The sequence below is a fragment of the Lynx rufus genome, unplaced genomic scaffold (genome assembly GCF_022079265.1).
Source record: "Lynx rufus isolate CCGP_SWC_20201006 ecotype Redwood Valley unplaced genomic scaffold, mLynRuf1.p SCAF_8, whole genome shotgun sequence".
NCBI lineage: Eukaryota > Metazoa > Chordata > Mammalia > Carnivora > Felidae > Lynx > Lynx rufus.
This window is the reverse complement of record NW_025814896.1, coordinates 60,133,913-60,152,235: the sequence shown is the minus strand read 5'-3', so window position 1 is coordinate 60,152,235 and position 18,323 is coordinate 60,133,913. Positions and strand designations below refer to the sequence as shown.

The 18,323-nt window shown below is 41.0% G+C and overlaps 1 protein-coding gene across 3 annotated transcripts in view; it reads right to left on the bottom strand.

The window, feature by feature from the left end:
- AFF3 (ALF transcription elongation factor 3) overlaps nt 1–18,323 on the bottom strand; it is a 576,751-nt gene that overhangs the window by 442,712 nt on the left and 115,716 nt on the right. For 2 of the 3 annotated variants that reach the window (XM_047069769.1, XM_047069770.1), the window contains exons 1-4: nt 16,212–16,580; nt 3,398–3,518; nt 1,837–2,149; nt 1,325–1,707 (exon numbers count right to left, since the gene is read on the bottom strand). In XM_047069769.1, coding sequence (XP_046925725.1) covers nt 1,325–1,707; nt 1,837–2,149; nt 3,398–3,518; nt 16,212–16,273 — 879 coding nt within the window. In that variant the 5' untranslated portion in view covers nt 16,274–16,580. Of the gene's footprint in view, nt 1–1,324; nt 1,708–1,836; nt 2,150–3,397; nt 3,519–16,211; nt 16,581–18,323 lie in introns of those variants that run through there. The other variant, XM_047069771.1, reaches the window with a different exon arrangement.

Genomic DNA, 18,323 nt, shown 5'->3' with positions numbered 1-18,323 from the left:
GCTTTCTGAAGTGATAGCTCAGCTCAGAAATGATTAACTTCAGCCTTGTCAGACTCCCAACAAGAAACATCAAATCATTCGTGTTTCATTTGGTTATTAAATCAAATTAAAATATACAGAATATTCTGCAGTGTTACTCCATCTTTAAAAATGACTGTGTCAAAAAGAAAAAAAAAATGGACAGTTCTTAAATCCAATGCTCCAGAATTCACATTTTATGTTTGTTAATATACCACATCACAGCAAAACAAAACAAAAAAAAATGCGCAGGCATACTTTTTCATGTGCTCTTGACAACTGTCATCAATTTGTAATATAGTCTGAAATGTGGTTCTTTAAAACAAAACTTCATTTTCCATCCAGATTTACTGTTCAAGTGAGTAATCATGGCTTCTCTGCTACCCCTGTGATTATGTGATTTGCCTTTTTGAATTCTAATATTCTATACATCCAATATACATATTTTATAATGCAATAAATAAATACTTTCAAGATAAATAAATAAATAAATAAATAAATAAATAATTTCAAATAAATAAATTCAAGATGCAAACCAGAAGAATCTGAACTAAAAGATTTCATTCTCTTCATATAACCTAAGATCATTTTTATAGGACAAGGAGAGTTCTTACTTGATTCAAATCAATTAACCTGGATTTTAAATATTATAATATGGACAAGACCTTGATACGTTTGAATATGCACCATACTTAATATTAAGTCTTTTTTTTAAGTAGGCTTCATGTCCAACACGGGGCTCGAAGTCACAACCCTGAGATGAAGACCTGATATCAAGAGTCAGATACTCCACCAACCGAGCCACCCAGGTGCCCCTCAATATTGAGTCATTTAAAGTTACTTTAAAAATCATTATGAGGTTTACTTTGTGAAGTCTGTGCTGGAACATTCCAAAACTGACAAAAGCGTCAAACTTCTGAACTCTTTTACATAAAAATTAACCTCTTTACATATAGCCTTTACAATACTTTTATTTCTAATATATAGTATCTGTGTCAACACTGACTCATTAACAATACAAAAAAAATCCCTTGAACTATATTGAAGGAGACATTCCTTTCCTGAATGAATGTAGACACATAACTGCATGTATTGGAACTTAAAAATAATTTGGTGATAATCAATTTGAGAAAGTTGATAGGAAACCATTATTTATGTGTACATCCTCCTTTAGTGATTGCTACAAATCCTACCATATGGAGTTGTTCACACACTGAAATAAAGAAACATGGGAGTTTAATTTGTAATCGTCCAGTGGTCACTTAGAACTGCTCAGATGTATGTAGGTGGTATTGAGAAAACTTACCTCTCCTTGCTTGGGGATGCTGAACTTGGACAGCTTGGCCTTGGCTCTGGTGGACTCTGGCTTGGTGGCCGGGACTCCCCTGTATGACGTACAGTGCACACTGGTTTCTGTGGATGACTTAAGCTTTGGAGACTCATCAGGAGCCTGATCTTGGCCGTCCATCGGCCGCACATATGCAGTTGGTTTCTGCTGAACCAGGCTGGGTTTTGAAGCCAGGGATGGAGGAAAGTTCTGAACACAGTGTCCGCTGCTGCTGTGCTTGGCTGCCATAGCAGGTGGCCTTTCCTGGGTCTGAAGACCCACCTCTACATTGCACACTTGCTTGGCTCGTGGCTGCTGTCTGCCAACACCATCTCCAAGCAAGGTCCTGAGAGAGCCTTGTGCTGAGTTGGAAGAAGAAGAAGAAGAGGAAGATGAGGATGAGGGGCTCGACACAGAGTGGTTAGGTTTTTTATTATGGTTCTTTGGGTTAGCAGATCTGTTCAAATCAAGCAACCTGGGTCCGTGCTTACTTGCTCTCTGTTGGCCATCTGATGGTGGGTGCCCAGCCTTCTGCCAGCCCATGGTGCCCCTCTTACTCTGCTGCACGGGGACAGCTGCTGGTGTGGAAGATGCAGTGCTACAGACAGATGAGGGCTGGGTCTGGGCTCTTGAATCTGCAACAAAATGTTCATCGATCTTGTTCACAGGAGCCTGAGGAACCCCAGGTTTGGGAACGCCAACGAGATGACTCTGATTAGATCTATCAGTTAAAAAGTCTTTCATTTCATCGTAATTGCCTAAAGTATTCTGGATCCGGTTGGAGAGCTCATCTCCCTTGTTCGTCTGGAGAAAGAGAAACACACGTACCCTCTTGTTAGAGACAACAGAAACACAGGAAACAACGGAGAGGTGCCATTATTGATCACAGTAGGCTTGTCACATTCAGAATAAGAGTTGGGGGATGACATCAAAACTGTCCTTTGCTGGGGCGCCTGGGTGGCTCAGTCAGTTGAGCGTCCGACTTTGGCTCAGGTCATGATCTCACAGTTCGTGAGTTCGAGCCCCGCGTTGGGCTCTGTGCTGACAGCTCAGAGCCTGGAGCCTGCTTCAGATTCTGTGTCCCCCTCTCTCTCCACCCCACCCCTGCTTGTGCTCTGTCTCAGTCTTTCAAAAATGAATAAACATAAAAAAAAAAAAAACCTGTCCTTTGCTGAAGAAGTCCATCCACACTCTGTATCATGCCAGAACCAGGAAGCTGTTAAGAGCCTCAGACTACATCAAAAAGGAATCTATCCTTGGTGGTGTGCTACAGCTAAGGAAATCAGAAAATTTACCACTGTAGCTGCACAAAACAGTCTCAATTAAGACTTTCCAGGATTAGGTTTTCTTTTCTTTTTTATAGTCCCTTTGGAAGCTTTTCTTGAAAATTCAAATTTGGCTCAAATTGTTCTGCTGCCAATTTCTAAATATATAATTATTCTTGTCAGAAACCCAGAGGGACAGGCAAAAGAAGTCAGAGTAAAGCTTAAAATGAACATGGGGCTAAATGTGCAAGAAGCCACCAGCCTAAACTATCCATAGTTCTGTGCAGCCTCAGATATTAATGAAATCTTGGAAGACCTTTCATCTTGGAAGAGAAGCTGTATCTCTGACCTTTGGTATAAATGAGAAGCAATCCAGCAGCTTTTTTCTCATCACCCTATCAGGTACCCTGATTGCAGCATGACCCATGTGTGGCAAATGTTACCAAACCTCTTTATATTTCCTAATAGCTGAGAAAAAAAACATAACAAGTGGCATTGACTTTGAAAATCAATGCAGAAATGAAGTCTATACTATTGATAAAAATCACAGCAAACAGCTCTCACTATTAAGCAAAAGTTATATTTTACTGAGGGAGCAGGCAGTCAAGTCGTGTGAACTCAACACCAAGATCTGTGATCTGAGAAGACCTCATTTTGAGCGTCTGAGCTGTCTTCCTGGGCTGACCAGGCAGAGAGCCAGCTGAAGTTTGGTTGGTTGACTCTTCCAATACAGACTGAAAGCAGAGGTACAAGTGAAGGTGACGATGAACAACAGAAAACCATCTACCTTGTAGGGTTCACTGAAAAGGGAGTAACTCGAATTAAATGCGCCATCATCCTGCTGAGTTTCCTGATTTCTTCTTTCTCGTTCTTTCCTCCGTAACACATTTCTATCTGGTTCATAGACGCTGCATCAGGAGAAAGAAAAGAGAACAACCACACAGGAAAAAGTTAAAGGCTAAAGCCCAGTCAAACATTCCCCTGAGTGCAGAAGTCTGGGTCATGGACAAATGGTGATGATAAGAACATGGATCAGATTAAAGCCAGTCTAATCAAGCAGTATGAGCTTGGGTGTCTGATAATTACATTCTTCAGGAGCAAAAGAAAATCCTTAGGACAAGTTCCAACCAGTACTAGACCTCTCTGCCTGATACGTAAAACAGGAAATATCTAAGCAATTTTGACAGGAGAAGACTGAAAGTAATCTTAAGGCAGACAGTAATTACAGTGATGTGTAAATAGAAATTATGAGCATATTTCCTCTTAAGACATAGCCTCTGAGTGTTATATGGGAATGCTTCTGTTCTTGTCTTTCTTTCTTTTTTTTTTTTTTTTTTTTTTTGCATGGCTGTGTTTCTGTAGTGATTCTTTCATTAACTAGCTCCCTAAAGAGCTGTTAAAACTCCATGCTGCAGTGGTTTTCACAGTTATGAGCCTTCTTCTGATCTCTGCTAATCAGTCAAGTCGTCAAACTACTACTGAATCAATTCTTCCTTCTGATATATTTGACACTATCACTCCTAACTATGAAAAATGTGCCAGGAGGAAGGGGTGCAGGCAACGAAGGGAGAGAACAGAAATTGAATTATGGTGTGTCATCAAGGATCTCAGCCTTTTTGTTAAAGAAAATTAATATCTATTCTCCCAAAATACAATTATGAAGTGACCAGACACCAGATAACTGGGAGGACTAAGGGAGTGTTCCTTCCCCCTCATAAGGAGGAAATAAAGGGGCTAATTCAACTAATAATAAGGAAGTGACCCGTTTACTGAAGGAAGGAAATACACATGTTTTTTTCAGCTTGGTACATAAAGTAAATCTGGCTCAGTGGAGACAACATAACTGACATGTCCCTCAGAATGAGCACTGTCTTCATTTCCTAGCAGAAGCATTTTAAGTGACCTTGTTCTGCTTAGAGCTCCCACTTGATCTAATGCACAGATGCCTGAGCTGGGAGCCAGGACAACCACTGTGACTGTGACTGTGGTTCTCCCATAACCAGCGACATGATGATGGGAAAGCCACACAACCTCTCTGCACCCCAGTGTCTTCATTATAAAACAGGGATGTTTCATGGCGTTGTAAGGTTTAAACGTGAAGGTAATCTACAAAATGGCTTTGGAATAGCTTTAGGTGCCCAAACTCCAATGTACTGCTTTTAAATGTTGTTAATAATGAAAGGATCTGTGGGTTCATAGAAATATATGAAAGAGTGAGATCCTGTTTTGTCTAGTTTTGTTTTAGCTGAATTGCTATCTTGAGTATAAGAGAATATTTGTGTCATGTAGCTATAGAGGACACAAATAAAATGATCATAAAATACATATTGCTTATCCTTCTAGCTCTGCCCGGGTGGATAGAATATACTTTAAATTCGCTAAGGGGCAATGCTAAATATGCTTTCAGCAAGGCTGGGAGAACACCTAAGGAATTTCATTTAAATTTAAGATTAGGAAATGTTAAAATACCCAGAACATATCACCTATTAGCATTTTAATTCATCTTTCGTACGTTACCCAAAGTTATTAGATTGGGGAGTCCAACCAGTGACCTTCACATAAACGGAGGCTGCAGCCACAGCCTTACCAAATGAGAGGCTCACAGCTCTGACATTGCGATCACTAAGAACTCTCTGGATGGCTATAGTGATAGTGACTGGAGTAAGGAAGGCATAAGATGAAAATGACACTCTTATTCACAGAACCAGGCTTCAAGTTCAAAGAAGAGGCTATGGTTGCCCTGCCCTGCTTGTGGACATTCGCAATATGAGACTGCAGCTTTCACAAACATTCCATGGATTTCAAATGGAGACTGCTCTGACAACACATGACTCATGCTGTGGATGGGCATGAAGTGAGCTTTAACCAAGGGGACAAATCGAGTTTTACTATGAACTTGCTAACTTTAGGACCCAAACCAGCATTTGGCAATCAGAAAAATAAGCTTGCATACCATGCACCGTACTTCTTCCCCTCTCCAGCACACACAGGTATCTGCAAAGCACCAACTATGCAGGACTCCATGCACAGAGACTTCCATAAACATGCTTGCTGCCCTCAGGCAAGGTCAAACCAACCAAACACACAAGACTGGTATGATGCATGAAGTGGCCTTATGTAACATGGAGCAGGCAGGTGGTCATTTAGGATGATTTCAGGACTTCTGAGAGGCCCAATACCCAAAATAATACCTCCTACATCTGCTGGCTGACGACTGAAATTCCACAACTAGAGAGTCATTCCTCTGGCTTAAGATGTCTTCACCCCTGTAAAAAATGTAGACACCACAAGAAGGGGAAACACTTTAACCTGATCAGCCCTTGGTATCTGAATGTGTATGAGTTTGTCAGCATTTTTGCCAAAGGCCAATTGGAAAGGGCACAGGACATCAGGGTCCAAATATGAGGCATGACAAAAAAAAAAAAGGAGGGATGATATAGAATATAGCAATGAAAACAAATTTATAAACACTGCCTACTTTGCAACATGGCTTAGATGTTTAGCATTAGGCTGAAAGCAAAAATCAATTAGATATCAGACTTACTGTATTTTCCAGGGTCAGGGAGTAAAAATCACTTAAAAATATGGAGAAGTTGGGAGGTGAGAGGCAAGCTGCTCCTCTTTAACTAAACCTGCTTCATTCCCCAATCCATTTAAAGATAACCAAAAGCACTCCAACATGCACACCAGTGCTGGCTAAAGTTCTCTAATGAGGTTCTACCTGCATACCCAGCCTATAGCATCTACTACTAAGAAAGACTGAACACGCTCAGGACCACCTACACATAGTCTACTAATAAAAATGCACTGGCCATTGGAGTGTGTGGGTGACTCGGTTGAGTCTCTGTCTGACTCTTGATTTCAGCTTAGGGCATGTTCTCATAGTTCATGAGGTTGAGCCTCACATCAGGCTCTGTGCTGATAACATGGAGCCTGCTTGGGATTCATTCTCTCTCTTTCTCTCTCTTTCTCTCTCTCCCTCTCTCTGCCCTTCCCCTCACTCTCAAAATAAACAAATAAACAGTTTTTTAAAAATGCACTGGCCATCTTTCACAGGATAGCCATGATGCTTGTGCCATGCAATATCCTCCATGCCACCAGATGAAAGCAGAATGATCAAAAATGACAATCATCCCCACCTTCTCCGGAAGAGAGCAAAGGAAACCCAAAAAGAGAGCTAATACGTCTTCAATGCTTTCCCTTTCGTTTCTCTTCCCCAGCCTCCACTGAACATTTATCCCTTCCTAATGGTGACCCTCCTGGTTCCTCATCCTTAACTAGAACCACAACCCTTACCTGTCATGTCAGGCCTAGGAAAATGTCACCTGCTTAATGCAAATGTCATTGTAGAGAAAGTCTGGACTTACATGCCCCATCTTTCTCTAAGTGTCTGAAATTTTATCTCTTTGGTCAACACTAAATGTTTAACGCATAAAGACAGTATCTTCTTGACAGTAAGTCCACCATTCCACTAATTACCAGTGAAATCTCTGTAGGTACTTACAATTCTGGAGAGTGCTTTTCTCTTGATTTCTCACCATTAAAACTTATCCCTCTTCCCTCCTCTGCCATTCAAACGATGTAAAGCCCATGTCATTTGCTTTAGAAGCAAAGGAACCTTTCCCCTGACATGCTGAAAGTCAGGTCATCTTCCCTGGGGATGGTCGACTAAAGTTGTAGAGAATTCTTATTCCTGGCATGCCAATAAATACATTAGACTCAGTAAGAGCTTCGTATCATGAGCTATGTTTTGTTATTGTTGTTGTTACTAGCAGATGGTAAAATCTCTATCATCTGTAAAGTTATTCCTTATTTCTGTGAAAATTGTAAGAATCACATTCCTCAAATGTATGTCACCAAATGTATTTATTTATTTTGTATGAAAGTGGAGGCAGCCAACTGCTACAGTATTATTTATTATATATTGCAAATGCATAACATTCCCAGAAAATGAAGCTTTTTAATCAACTACCTTTAAAAGACTAACTTATTTTTAGAATAAAAAAAATAGCCAGTGAAAAACATAGTAAAAACATTTCTGATCATTGCCCCTTATTTGTTTTTAATCTATAAAATGAGGTAAGTATAGGGTTCAGGGCAAAGCCAATTTTGCTGATTAGGGAGGAATAGAAGTCCAAACATGAAATTATCACCATTTCCAAAATTAATGTATCCTTGATCATATGGTAACAGTATGAAACTGAATAATAGCAATACCTTTGTGTCTGATAGTTTCTCCCTTCCACTGGGCTCAAAACATTTCACACATATGTCCCCTAATTATCCTTACAATGTCTCCTGGAGAAAGACAAGGATGGTAGATATTATTACTAGGCTACCTTTTTTAAAGATCAAGGGACTCAGGATAAGAGTTCAATCACCAAAACAATGTCATAAAGAAGATATCATGTAGAAGGGACAGCAATGTCAATCTGTAGAGGAGGGGCTACCCGGGAGCCAAGAGGTGGACACACTTCCTAAACCCTAATGTCTACAAGCCCAGTATTAGAAAACACTGAATGTTTCCCTCACAAAAGCAAAACAGGACAATGAAACATAGGGAAGCTACTTTCCATTCAGAAAGAACTAAAATGAGAATTCTGGAATAAAGGCTGGGTTGTTATAATTTTTATAGTCCCAAAAAACAAAGACAAAAATCAGTTTCTTTCCACAGTACACATGCCAAAAGGATATCCATGTAATACAGAAGAGTGGAATAAAGGACAGGTGAGTGAATTTAAAAATTATAGACTCAAAAGTAAGCCAGCAAAGGCTGCTCATCATTTTCCTCAGATCCTACCCATTCTTCAGCCTGCTCTGGTCTCTGCAGCCTTATTAGAGAGAAAGGTGCTGGAGCTGGGGGAGCTGCCCCCTCTGCTGAGCTCAAGTTTGACCCAGAAGGCACAGCTGGCCAGGAGGGACTGACTCTCTTCCCTGTAGCACTGATCCATATGCAGCCTGTTCACATTCGAACAATTGCTGCAAACAAACTGCATTTCCCATGGACGAGGCTTTCAGCCAAGGGGATATGTAGCTAATTACACCCCTTGGCTGGAATCATCATAGTGTTTTCTTCTTAAAAAAAAAAAACAAAAAAAAAAAAAAAAAAAACATTATCCTACCTACTGGTATGTCTCCAGAGTTGCGGTCTGGGAAACAAGTACATCAAGGGGAAGAGAGGGAACAATCTCTCACCGATCTGAAGAAAGTTATCATGTTCTCCATGGTTAAAAAATATTCTCCTCTTCATACAGCAGAAATACAATTCACTTCAGTCCAAAAGCATTTCCTGAATGCCATGGTTTTAGATGCAGGGGAGACAATTAGGGCTGTGACTGGCCTTTCCTGCTGCTGAGAAGCTAATGGTTCAGAAGACAAGGGGGAGAAGAGGGAAGGGCCCCATTCTATAAGTTTTTTTTTTTAGAGAGAGAGAAAGGGAGCATGGATGAGTGGGGGAGAGGGGCAGAGGGAGAGAGAGAGAGAGAGAGAGAATTTTATGCAGGCTCCACACTCAGTGCTGGGCAGGGGTCTATTCTAAGCAGAGAATGCTGACATCATGTGGCTAGGGCACTGCAGAAGGGAGCACAGGGAATCTGGAGTGCTTCCTGAAAGAGACTCCTTTGAGTTGGCTCTTGAGAAAAGGGCAGGTGGAGGACAGTGAAGGGAAGAAGGGCTTAAAAGTACAAGGTACATAAATTACTATTAAGTGGCCTTTGAGAGGGTTTGGAAGAGGTGACTCTTGCCCTCCCAACACCATCCTACTTCTTTATCCAGCTGGAATTCCACATTTAAAGTTTCATTTGTTTGGTTTGCTCCACTGCTACTCTGTCATTTCTACCTTACCCCAAATAAGTTTATCTGATCCCTTCCTGAAGCAGGTTTGGTTTGGAGTGAATAAATGAAGGGTAGATAAAGTGAAGAATACAGTTTGTATCAGGGCTGGCCTTGAACACCCTGACCACAGAGAAGACAACCTTTTCAATCGTGGGACGCTTAAAGTCCTTGGAAAACACGCTAACCTGCCCCTGGGGTGTCCACTGGCAGCCACAGGGGCAAATAGGAAGAAGAAAAGGCATTAAGTGGAGAGAAGAATGTTTCACAGAAACTCTCCTGATCTTTGGAGCAGTAGCATATACAACGGTGCATAATTAAAGAAACTTAATCAAATGCTGCAAAATAATAACTGCTTTACACTTAACGAGTCAAACTAATTATCATCTCTTGTTATTTATAAAGCAAATGATAGAAGATTAGTAATCCCTTAAGTCAGAGAAAAGCAAGATTACAGAAGTATACTTGCAAATTCCTTCCTTAATCTATAGACAGAGCTGGGAGACTGAAAGACAGGAAGGTAGTCAGAGAGTGCGCAGGTGAGAGAAGCAAGTCAGAGAAAAGGTGGGTTAGAATCAGAGCTTGGTGAAGAGGCAAGGATCCTCCAATGAGAGTTCCTCAAGGCCTTGAACTGTTATAGCTGTGGTGCTGGCGCCAGGAGGTGGGGGGTGGGGAGGATGATGGTGGTAGTGGTGGTGATGATGGGGTTGGGGTGGTGATGAGGAGGTGGTAGGGGGTGAAAGGGTGATGGTGGTAGTGGTAGTGACAATGGGGTGAGTGGTGATGATGAGGTGGTGGGGGGAATGATGGTGATGGTGATAATGGGGGTGGGGGTGGTGATGATGGGGGTGGTGGGGGCGGTGGTAGTAAGAAGGGCTGTGGGGGAAGAGGAAGGGGGTGAGGTGTTGGGGGTGGTAATAATAATGATGGGGGTGTGGATCGGGGTGATAGGAGTAAGAAGGGGTGGGGGGAAATGGGAAGGGATGGGGTGTTGAGGGAGCAGTAATGGGGAGCAGGGTGGTGATGGTGGTGGTAAGAGTGGTAGAGGTGGTGTGCTGGGAAGATGGGCTGGAGGGTGGTGGGAAGGGGTGGGGTGGGGTGGCAGAGGGTAGTGGTGGTGAGAATTGTGGGAGGTCGGCAGTTAAAGATCTGCTGAGGAGAGAGGACTGGTCAACGGTGCATACAATAAACCCTTAAATCCTGAACAACATCACTCTGCCCTGCTCACTTATACTAGGCTTCTTTTTGACTCAAGTAATTTCAGTTCTCACACCTGTTCCCTCCATTTTCCCCAACAGCATTACACCACTAATTTGCCATCAGCTTTGTAAGTATGACCCGCAATATTATTTCTACCATAGGTACCTTGAAAAGGTCAGTCCAACCTTACTTGTTTGTCTCTGATCACAAAGGTGATTCAGAGACTCTCTTTGAGAGCATTTATAGGTCTCTTCCTCAGGGCTGCCAATCTGTTCTACAAGAATGGGAGAGGAATTGAGGATGGTTTGTGCCGTAATCACTTGTCCTATACGACAGCTTTGGTGAAACTAGGAAAGAGAAGGGAGTCACAAAAATAATGAATACCCACAGACAAATGTAGCCGACAAATATTCCAAAGAAAAATATCCTTTTGGGATAATCTATAACATCTTACCAAACCCACCAGGCCCATATTAAATTTTGCTAATAACAACAACTACCCTTTAATACTACATGCAGCCACTGCATGAAGCACTTTACATACATTATTTCACTGAGTAGTCTTCAAAACCCCAAGAGACATTATCCCCATCAACCACTGAAGAAACATGAGGCTCTAAGTTTAACTAACTTGTACAAGTCCCATAGCCAGTGAGCGACAATGTTGGGGTCTGAAGCCAGGCAGTCTGGCACCAGAGAATGAATTCTTAGACTATGCTCCACTGGCTCCCCAGGGAACCTACTTACTGACAGACTTTGACAAATGGTATCCCCATCTTTTGCTAGTAACTGCCAGGCAGAAGGGTGTTAATTTTCATATCATGACAATTTGAGTTCATTCTTCTAAGATCTGCTAAGTTTCCTTGGTTGATAAGCATCAACTTTCAGAACTCTTGTAAAACTTATAAAATATAAGTGAGATAAGCAATTCAAATGAGTTACAACTAGCAATTAACTAATACACCAGTCCCTGAACTCTGTACAGTGAATTACTTAAAAATTGTGGAACACCATAATTAGTGCATTGTAATGGCACTAACAAAGACAAGCCGCTTCTGCACTACGGTACTGGACGCTCATCTGTTCTCTACTGACCATTTAGTGAGTCCTAACTCCATTTCTAACTCGGTGGAAATGATAACTGTTCCAAATCTCTCTCGTAAATACCCTCCAGTGAGTTTTTAGAGAGATGACAGATAAATGACAGCTTTGCATTTCCAAGGGTTAAATGCTTTTCCTGAGGGATCTTAAGTCTTCCTGCCATGAGAACAAGTGTCAGGTTCTAATGGAATTGTTCCATTATAAATAAACCAGCAGGTTGTATGATAAGCAGCTTTCAAAGAGGCTTTCCATATAGGATAAACAGAGAAGTTAATCTGAGTTTCTTAACAGGACCTTTTTCCTTTACAATATAAAAGTGCCTTGAGATGAAGCAATTACTCTGATTTACCATCTTCTCCTTGTTAGAATATAAAGATGCAGCAGAGCTTCACAAAAGCAGCAGTAACTTAACCAAATGAGACTCACCTGCAAAGTCCCTACTATGCTATTTCAAAGAGCTCACTTCTAGACAGCAGCAGCACAGAACAGCCATCAATCATGGGTGTCCATTATTAGAAGGATGCTTACTCCCAGGGCTTTTCATGTCAGAGCCAATAAATTACTTTTCCTCCACAAAATACCGTTACTTTTCATTTTCACTGTACAGTATAAGTTTCTAAACTTCCACTCCTAGGAATTTTAATGCCATCTATAAGGAAGAGTCATATTTCATATACCATGCCTATGTTTTAACCATGATGCCCTTCCATACAATCTCTGTGTGGCCACTCAGGGTCATGGATGTGATCAGAGGGCAGAAGGGTGGCCAAGTCCTCTTATATAACTTCTTACTATCAGTTGGGTCAGGCTTTTGGACATAGAAAGTCCTGAGACCCTGTACATCAGCCATTAAAAAATGGCCCCTGTTCTTCCTGAATCCAGCTGCTCAACTTCTTTTCTTCCCAGAACCACCAATGACATACACTATCTGGTTGAAATGGGATTTCTGAAAAGGAGCAAGAGTTAACTTGAGCCACTTCCATCTGTTGAGCTGAATTAATTTACCTGTGAGGTACAGAACTAGCCCCAGGCTAGAATGAAAACAAACAGCTAACTTTAAGGAAAGGAAGAATTAAAGGGATATGCATGTCCTCAAATACCTTCTGATGTCTAAGCAATCTGACAGATCAACCATTAGAGTCTTCCATGTAGGAAACACAAATGGCAACCACTATAATAGACCTATTAATTTATCTGAGAGGGAAAGAGACCTGTTTTGAAGATAAGAAGGACCTATTCTAGTACAGGGCAGTTTATGGGCTTAGCTAGAAGTCTTGGTGGGTAAAGGGAGGAGGCAAGAGGAATGTATGACAGAAATCCTCAGTATCTGAATGAGAACACAGAACCACTGAAAGGATGGAGCCTCTATGTCACGAGGAAATCAGATCCGGGGCATGAGACCTGGGCTCAGTTCCTCGGTCAAAGAGAAACAGAAGGCAACAGGCAGATGCTCCCTCAACTTCCCATCCTCCAACCTTTCTCACCTCACTGGCCACTTCAGACCTTACACCCTTTCCTCCTCACTGCTCTTGAAGGTGAGTCCTTTCTCCTCCCCAGGCTGACTCTCCCACTTGGACTCTGAAGCCTACTGCCCCCTCCCCACCTTCCCACAGATACCATTTTCTCCTACTTAGTCACCATCTTGGTTTCCACTGGGTTTTGTTTTTTTTTTTTTTTTCATCAGCTAATAAACCCATTCAAGGTCCTCCTATCTTCTAAAAAAGAAAATGACAAGTTCTCCCTGACCTTCTGTCCTCTTTTTGCTGTTGCTCTCCATCAGCAACCATTTTCTGCAGAGCTATCGACACTTGTCTCTCTCCAATTCCTGGTTTTTCTAAACCCATGTCATCTGGCTCTGCTCTTCACAGCAAGGTCACAACTCCCCCACTAAGCATCCACTCCCCAACCTCCCACACAGCCACCACTGCTTTAGAGAAACTTTGTTCCCTAGGATCTGTGGAAATGTATACTCGTGATTCACCTCCTGGGCTACTCCTGAGTGTGCTGTACATGTTTCTACTCCTATGCCACTCCTTTAGAATTTGTTGCCACTCAGGGTTGTGGGTAAGACCTTGTGTCTAGGCCTGGTCTCTTCTCATGTGACAGTCTTCCTGGTGATATCATTCATATCCTTCCCTTCAGGTGCCATCTTTATAGTGGTGACATGCAAGGCTCTAAGACTTATCTATATCTCTCTTCTCAACTCCAGAACCAATTATGCAACCATCCACCAGACTTTCTCAAGTCATGTTTCCCACAGTTACACAGAGCCCAGAAAGTCTACACATGGCTCATTGCCACTCCCTGAACCCAGCCTCTGCCTCCATTCTGTTGCTTGTGTTGGTGGATGGCACCACTACCCACATAGCTGTTTGGGTCAGAAATATGAGCATCTAGTCAATCCCCAGGTCCTGTCAATATCACTCAAATTTGTCCAAAGTTCTCCTCCAAGCTGCCTCCCCAGTCTAGGCCACCACTGGCTCTCTCTCCTAGCCCACAGAGTGCATCCCAAAGGGTCTCCTGGTTGTTCTTCCTGTCATCTGTTCCTCCACAGTAAAGTGGTGTTCCCTAAAATAGCAGTTTGATCAGTCACTGTTCTGCTCCACCCTCCCTTGGACAGAATCCAAATCTGGCATCCATGCCCTGCAGGGCTTGGTCCCTGTTTCTCTCTCCAGCGTTGGCCGAAATCTCCCCTAATCTCTATACTATGGCCTCTCTTTGAGCCCAGGGATATGTTTGCCACCTGCCTACCTCCTCCTGATCCTGAAGCTCTCAATTTAGTGATGCTTCCTTCTCAGAAACATTCCCTGATGCCTTCAACAGACCCAAGTCCTGACCAGTCCTGACCTTCATGTGTCCTACATAGAACCCTACATTCTGCCCCCAATCACATTTCTTACACGAATTATCTGAATCCTCCATTACATGGTTAGCTCCACAGAGGAGGAACTGTGTCTACTTTCTGTAAAACTGAATTCCCAGAACCTAGAACCCTACCTAGCACAGAGTAGGCACTGAAAATAATACTGTAAAAATGACTTTAAATGACTGTAAAAATACACAATAAATGATTTAAAAAAATTTTCCTTATTCCTCATCAAAATTTAATCTGTATACATACCACAATTTGAAAAAACAGAATACAAATCCATTCAGATTCTGGGTCTTAAAGTGCTCCTTCTGTTTGTAGAGCATAACAATGGGAATCATATTAATAGTAATAGTGGGCAACTGTTTGGTGCTGGAAAGTGTTGGTATTTTATTATCCCTCTCAACAAACCTGCTATGTAACCCTTATTTATGAAAAACACAGAATTGTAATAAATGAACATGCAAATATAAAAATGAAACAAAATCTGTGTGCCATAAACATTCTTCTCTTCATTTTACAGATAGATGCCTGTCTTCAATGGAGAAATGAGACTTGGAAAATTTAAATGATTTGCCTAAATAGTAACTGTTAGAATCAAATTCTAAGTTCCACAGAAGTCCTGGATATTAAAAAACTGAAGTGTTTTAAAAATATATTTTTTTATTCAAAAAATTTAATTAACACTTACTATAAACAAAACACCAGCTAGACACAAAAATATATCCATGGCCCTGCCTCGACAGAGACTCTCAGGGACATTTCTCTAACTTACCACCGTGAAAGTTCTATAGTCAATTAAGCTTGAGTTAGAGGAAGATGTTAAGAATTTTGAATTATTTGAACTCTATAGTTCTATAATTCATTAGGTGCTAGTGACAGTAAAGATGATTAATTCTAAATATCCATATAACACAGTGTCAGAAAACCAGGGGGTCTTCCTATGGTTGATGTATCATTCACAAGTTCCCAATTTTAATTAGACATGTAATCTATCATACAAATATTTTATTAGATCCCTAGAAGATTAGGCATATTATATATTATGGAGCTGCCTACACATGATGATAATTATCACCATTCTTTAAGAAATGTTGTAAAGGGGACACTCATACATATTCTGACAACATATTTGCTTCATGTTATCTTAAAATGTCTTTATCCCTCCTCCCCTTCTCCTTTCCTCTCTTCCCTCACTCCTTACTGTTTCTATCTCTTTTAATGTTTCCAATATACAACCATAAACAAGAGAGTAAATCCAACGTCACAGGAAATATAGGCAACTCTGTGGTATTAAGATAAACTTATTGTGAAGAAAGCCTAGGAAGAAGGTTCTTCTTCCTCAAAATGTGCCCAGAACAAGGTTGGGCAGTTTGTGGCACATAATAGAAGAAAAGACTGGAGAACAAGCATTTGACTTCTCTCCTCATCTTGGTTCTCTGGCAATTCAAAATCAATTAGCCTCCTGCTGTGTCAGGAGGATTCTATTCTGTGGGTTTCCATCTTGATTGTCCAGCTTTCTGAGTCCCTAGGGGTCTCTTTCCACTAAATATTAGGGTCCACACCTCTCAGAATTAGCTGAGAACAATACCTGACTTACAGTAGGCACTCAGCTACCATTTGTTGCTTGAAGGGATGGATGGCTGAATCACCAGTGTTCATTTTCACTCAACCCCTCTTTCACTGAATAACCAATAAGAAAAAACAATACTGTAAGTAGACTTATCTGGTCTTCTCAGGACAGTAAACATATGCTATGATACATAAAGGCCTTTCAGGTACATTCTGAAAGCAGCAGCTTCAAAGAGTTAATAAAGCTAGGTTTTTTATCAAATAATTTTTTAAATGACTGGCATAAAGAAACATGGAAGTGTCATATTATCCTTCTGGAATTAAAAGTCTACATGCATTAATATAAGATACTGTAATATCTCAATGGGAAATCTACCTGAAAGTTATTGAACTTAAAGCTTTTCTTGACTAAAAAGCTAATGATTCAGAGTCAACTTGGAATGATAGTAAAGGGAAGACATGGGGCACCTGGGTGGCTCACTCAGTTGAGTGTCCAACTTCAGCTCAGATCATGATCTCACAATTCATGAGTTTGAGCCCCACGTTGGGCTCGCTGCTGCCAGCACAGAGCCAGCTTCAGATCCTCTGTCCTCTCCTCTCTCTACCCCTCCCTGCTCATGCTTTGTCTCTCAAAAATAAATAAACATTAAAGAAAGAAAGAAAGAAAGAAAGAAAGAAAGAAAGAAAGAAAGAAAGAAAGAAAGAAAAGGGAAGACATAGCAAAACCTCCCATTGAACAAGAAGAATACTTCCTACCACTGGGGCTATAACTTCCAAGGATCCTCCACTACTTTCAAAGATATTAATATTAGGCCAAGAATGAGGAGACCCAGGTAAGGTCCAGCCATAGACAGGTTAAGACCTATTTTATGCCTTAGCAGGGTTAATAAAACCAATACATACACTGTTCACTGGTTGTAAGAAGCAAATGAAGTCACGAACGAAGAATTCCTTAAAAATGTTAAAGTGCTCTGCCAAGGTGAAATATTATTAATGCCTGGAAAGAAGGTGATTAAAATACCCACTATACAGAAAGAAACACCACTCCTTATCCATTACAGGCTGTCATTAAATGTTGACTTTGACCCAAGGATTTCATATTTAGGAATATACCATTCATATTTAGGATGTCACTGCAGCATTATTTAAACTGCAAAACAAATTTAAAGTCAATTAAGTACCATTCTTTAGAGACTGGTTAAAATTTATGGTATTTCATACAATGGAAGACTATGCCACCATTGGATGGAGGGGATCTAATGTAAAGACATGGAAAAATATCTAAGACATACATATTAAGTGAAAAGAATAAGCTGTAGAAGAACATGGATGATATAATCTCTTTTACATAAAATAACATGTGTGCTTTTAAAGACATTTGAAAATCTTAAAATAGTTATCTCTGAAGTGAATGAAGTGGCAGGGGGTGGGAAGTCTTCTGTATAGTTTGGATGTTTTACAAGCATATTACTTTTTTAATACAAAGCATTATATTTTTAAAATATTGACAGTTTTAATTTGCTTCCCTTTCTGATCTATAAACATGCAAAATGTAAAGTTAAGGCAATGATTAGTAAATATAGCACAGGTTTATATGCGACTCTCTCCAAGGATCCGGGCCCCCTTACCAGTCCAAGCGTATTTTCTCCACACAGCCCCCCCACACCTCCTCCCCAAGGATGAACTAAACAGATCTCTCCACAAACCTAACCTGTAGACTTTAATTCAACCAAACTCCACATTGATCAAGGACTTTCTGAATCTGTCAACAATTACCCTGGACTTACACATACCAAACAAACAGACAAACAAATCACCATAGTCATCCTGCTAGCATCTACCTGCATTTACAGTTTCAGACAAATAATCTGCATAATCCCCAGGGATAACTCAGAAACACCAGGTCATTTGATACCAGGTATGGAAACATTTCTTTATGAACTCAACTTGCCCACAGCTCCAGAGAGATACAGAACCTCAATACGACAAATCTGAGTACAGAGGTGTCTGAGACTTTCAATTTATAGGAGAATAACAATTTACCTCAAAGGTAGAGGCAATAGGGGTGCCTGGGTGGCTCAGTCGGTTGAGCGTCCGACTTCAGCTCAGGTCACGATCTCACGGTTCATGAGTTCGAGCC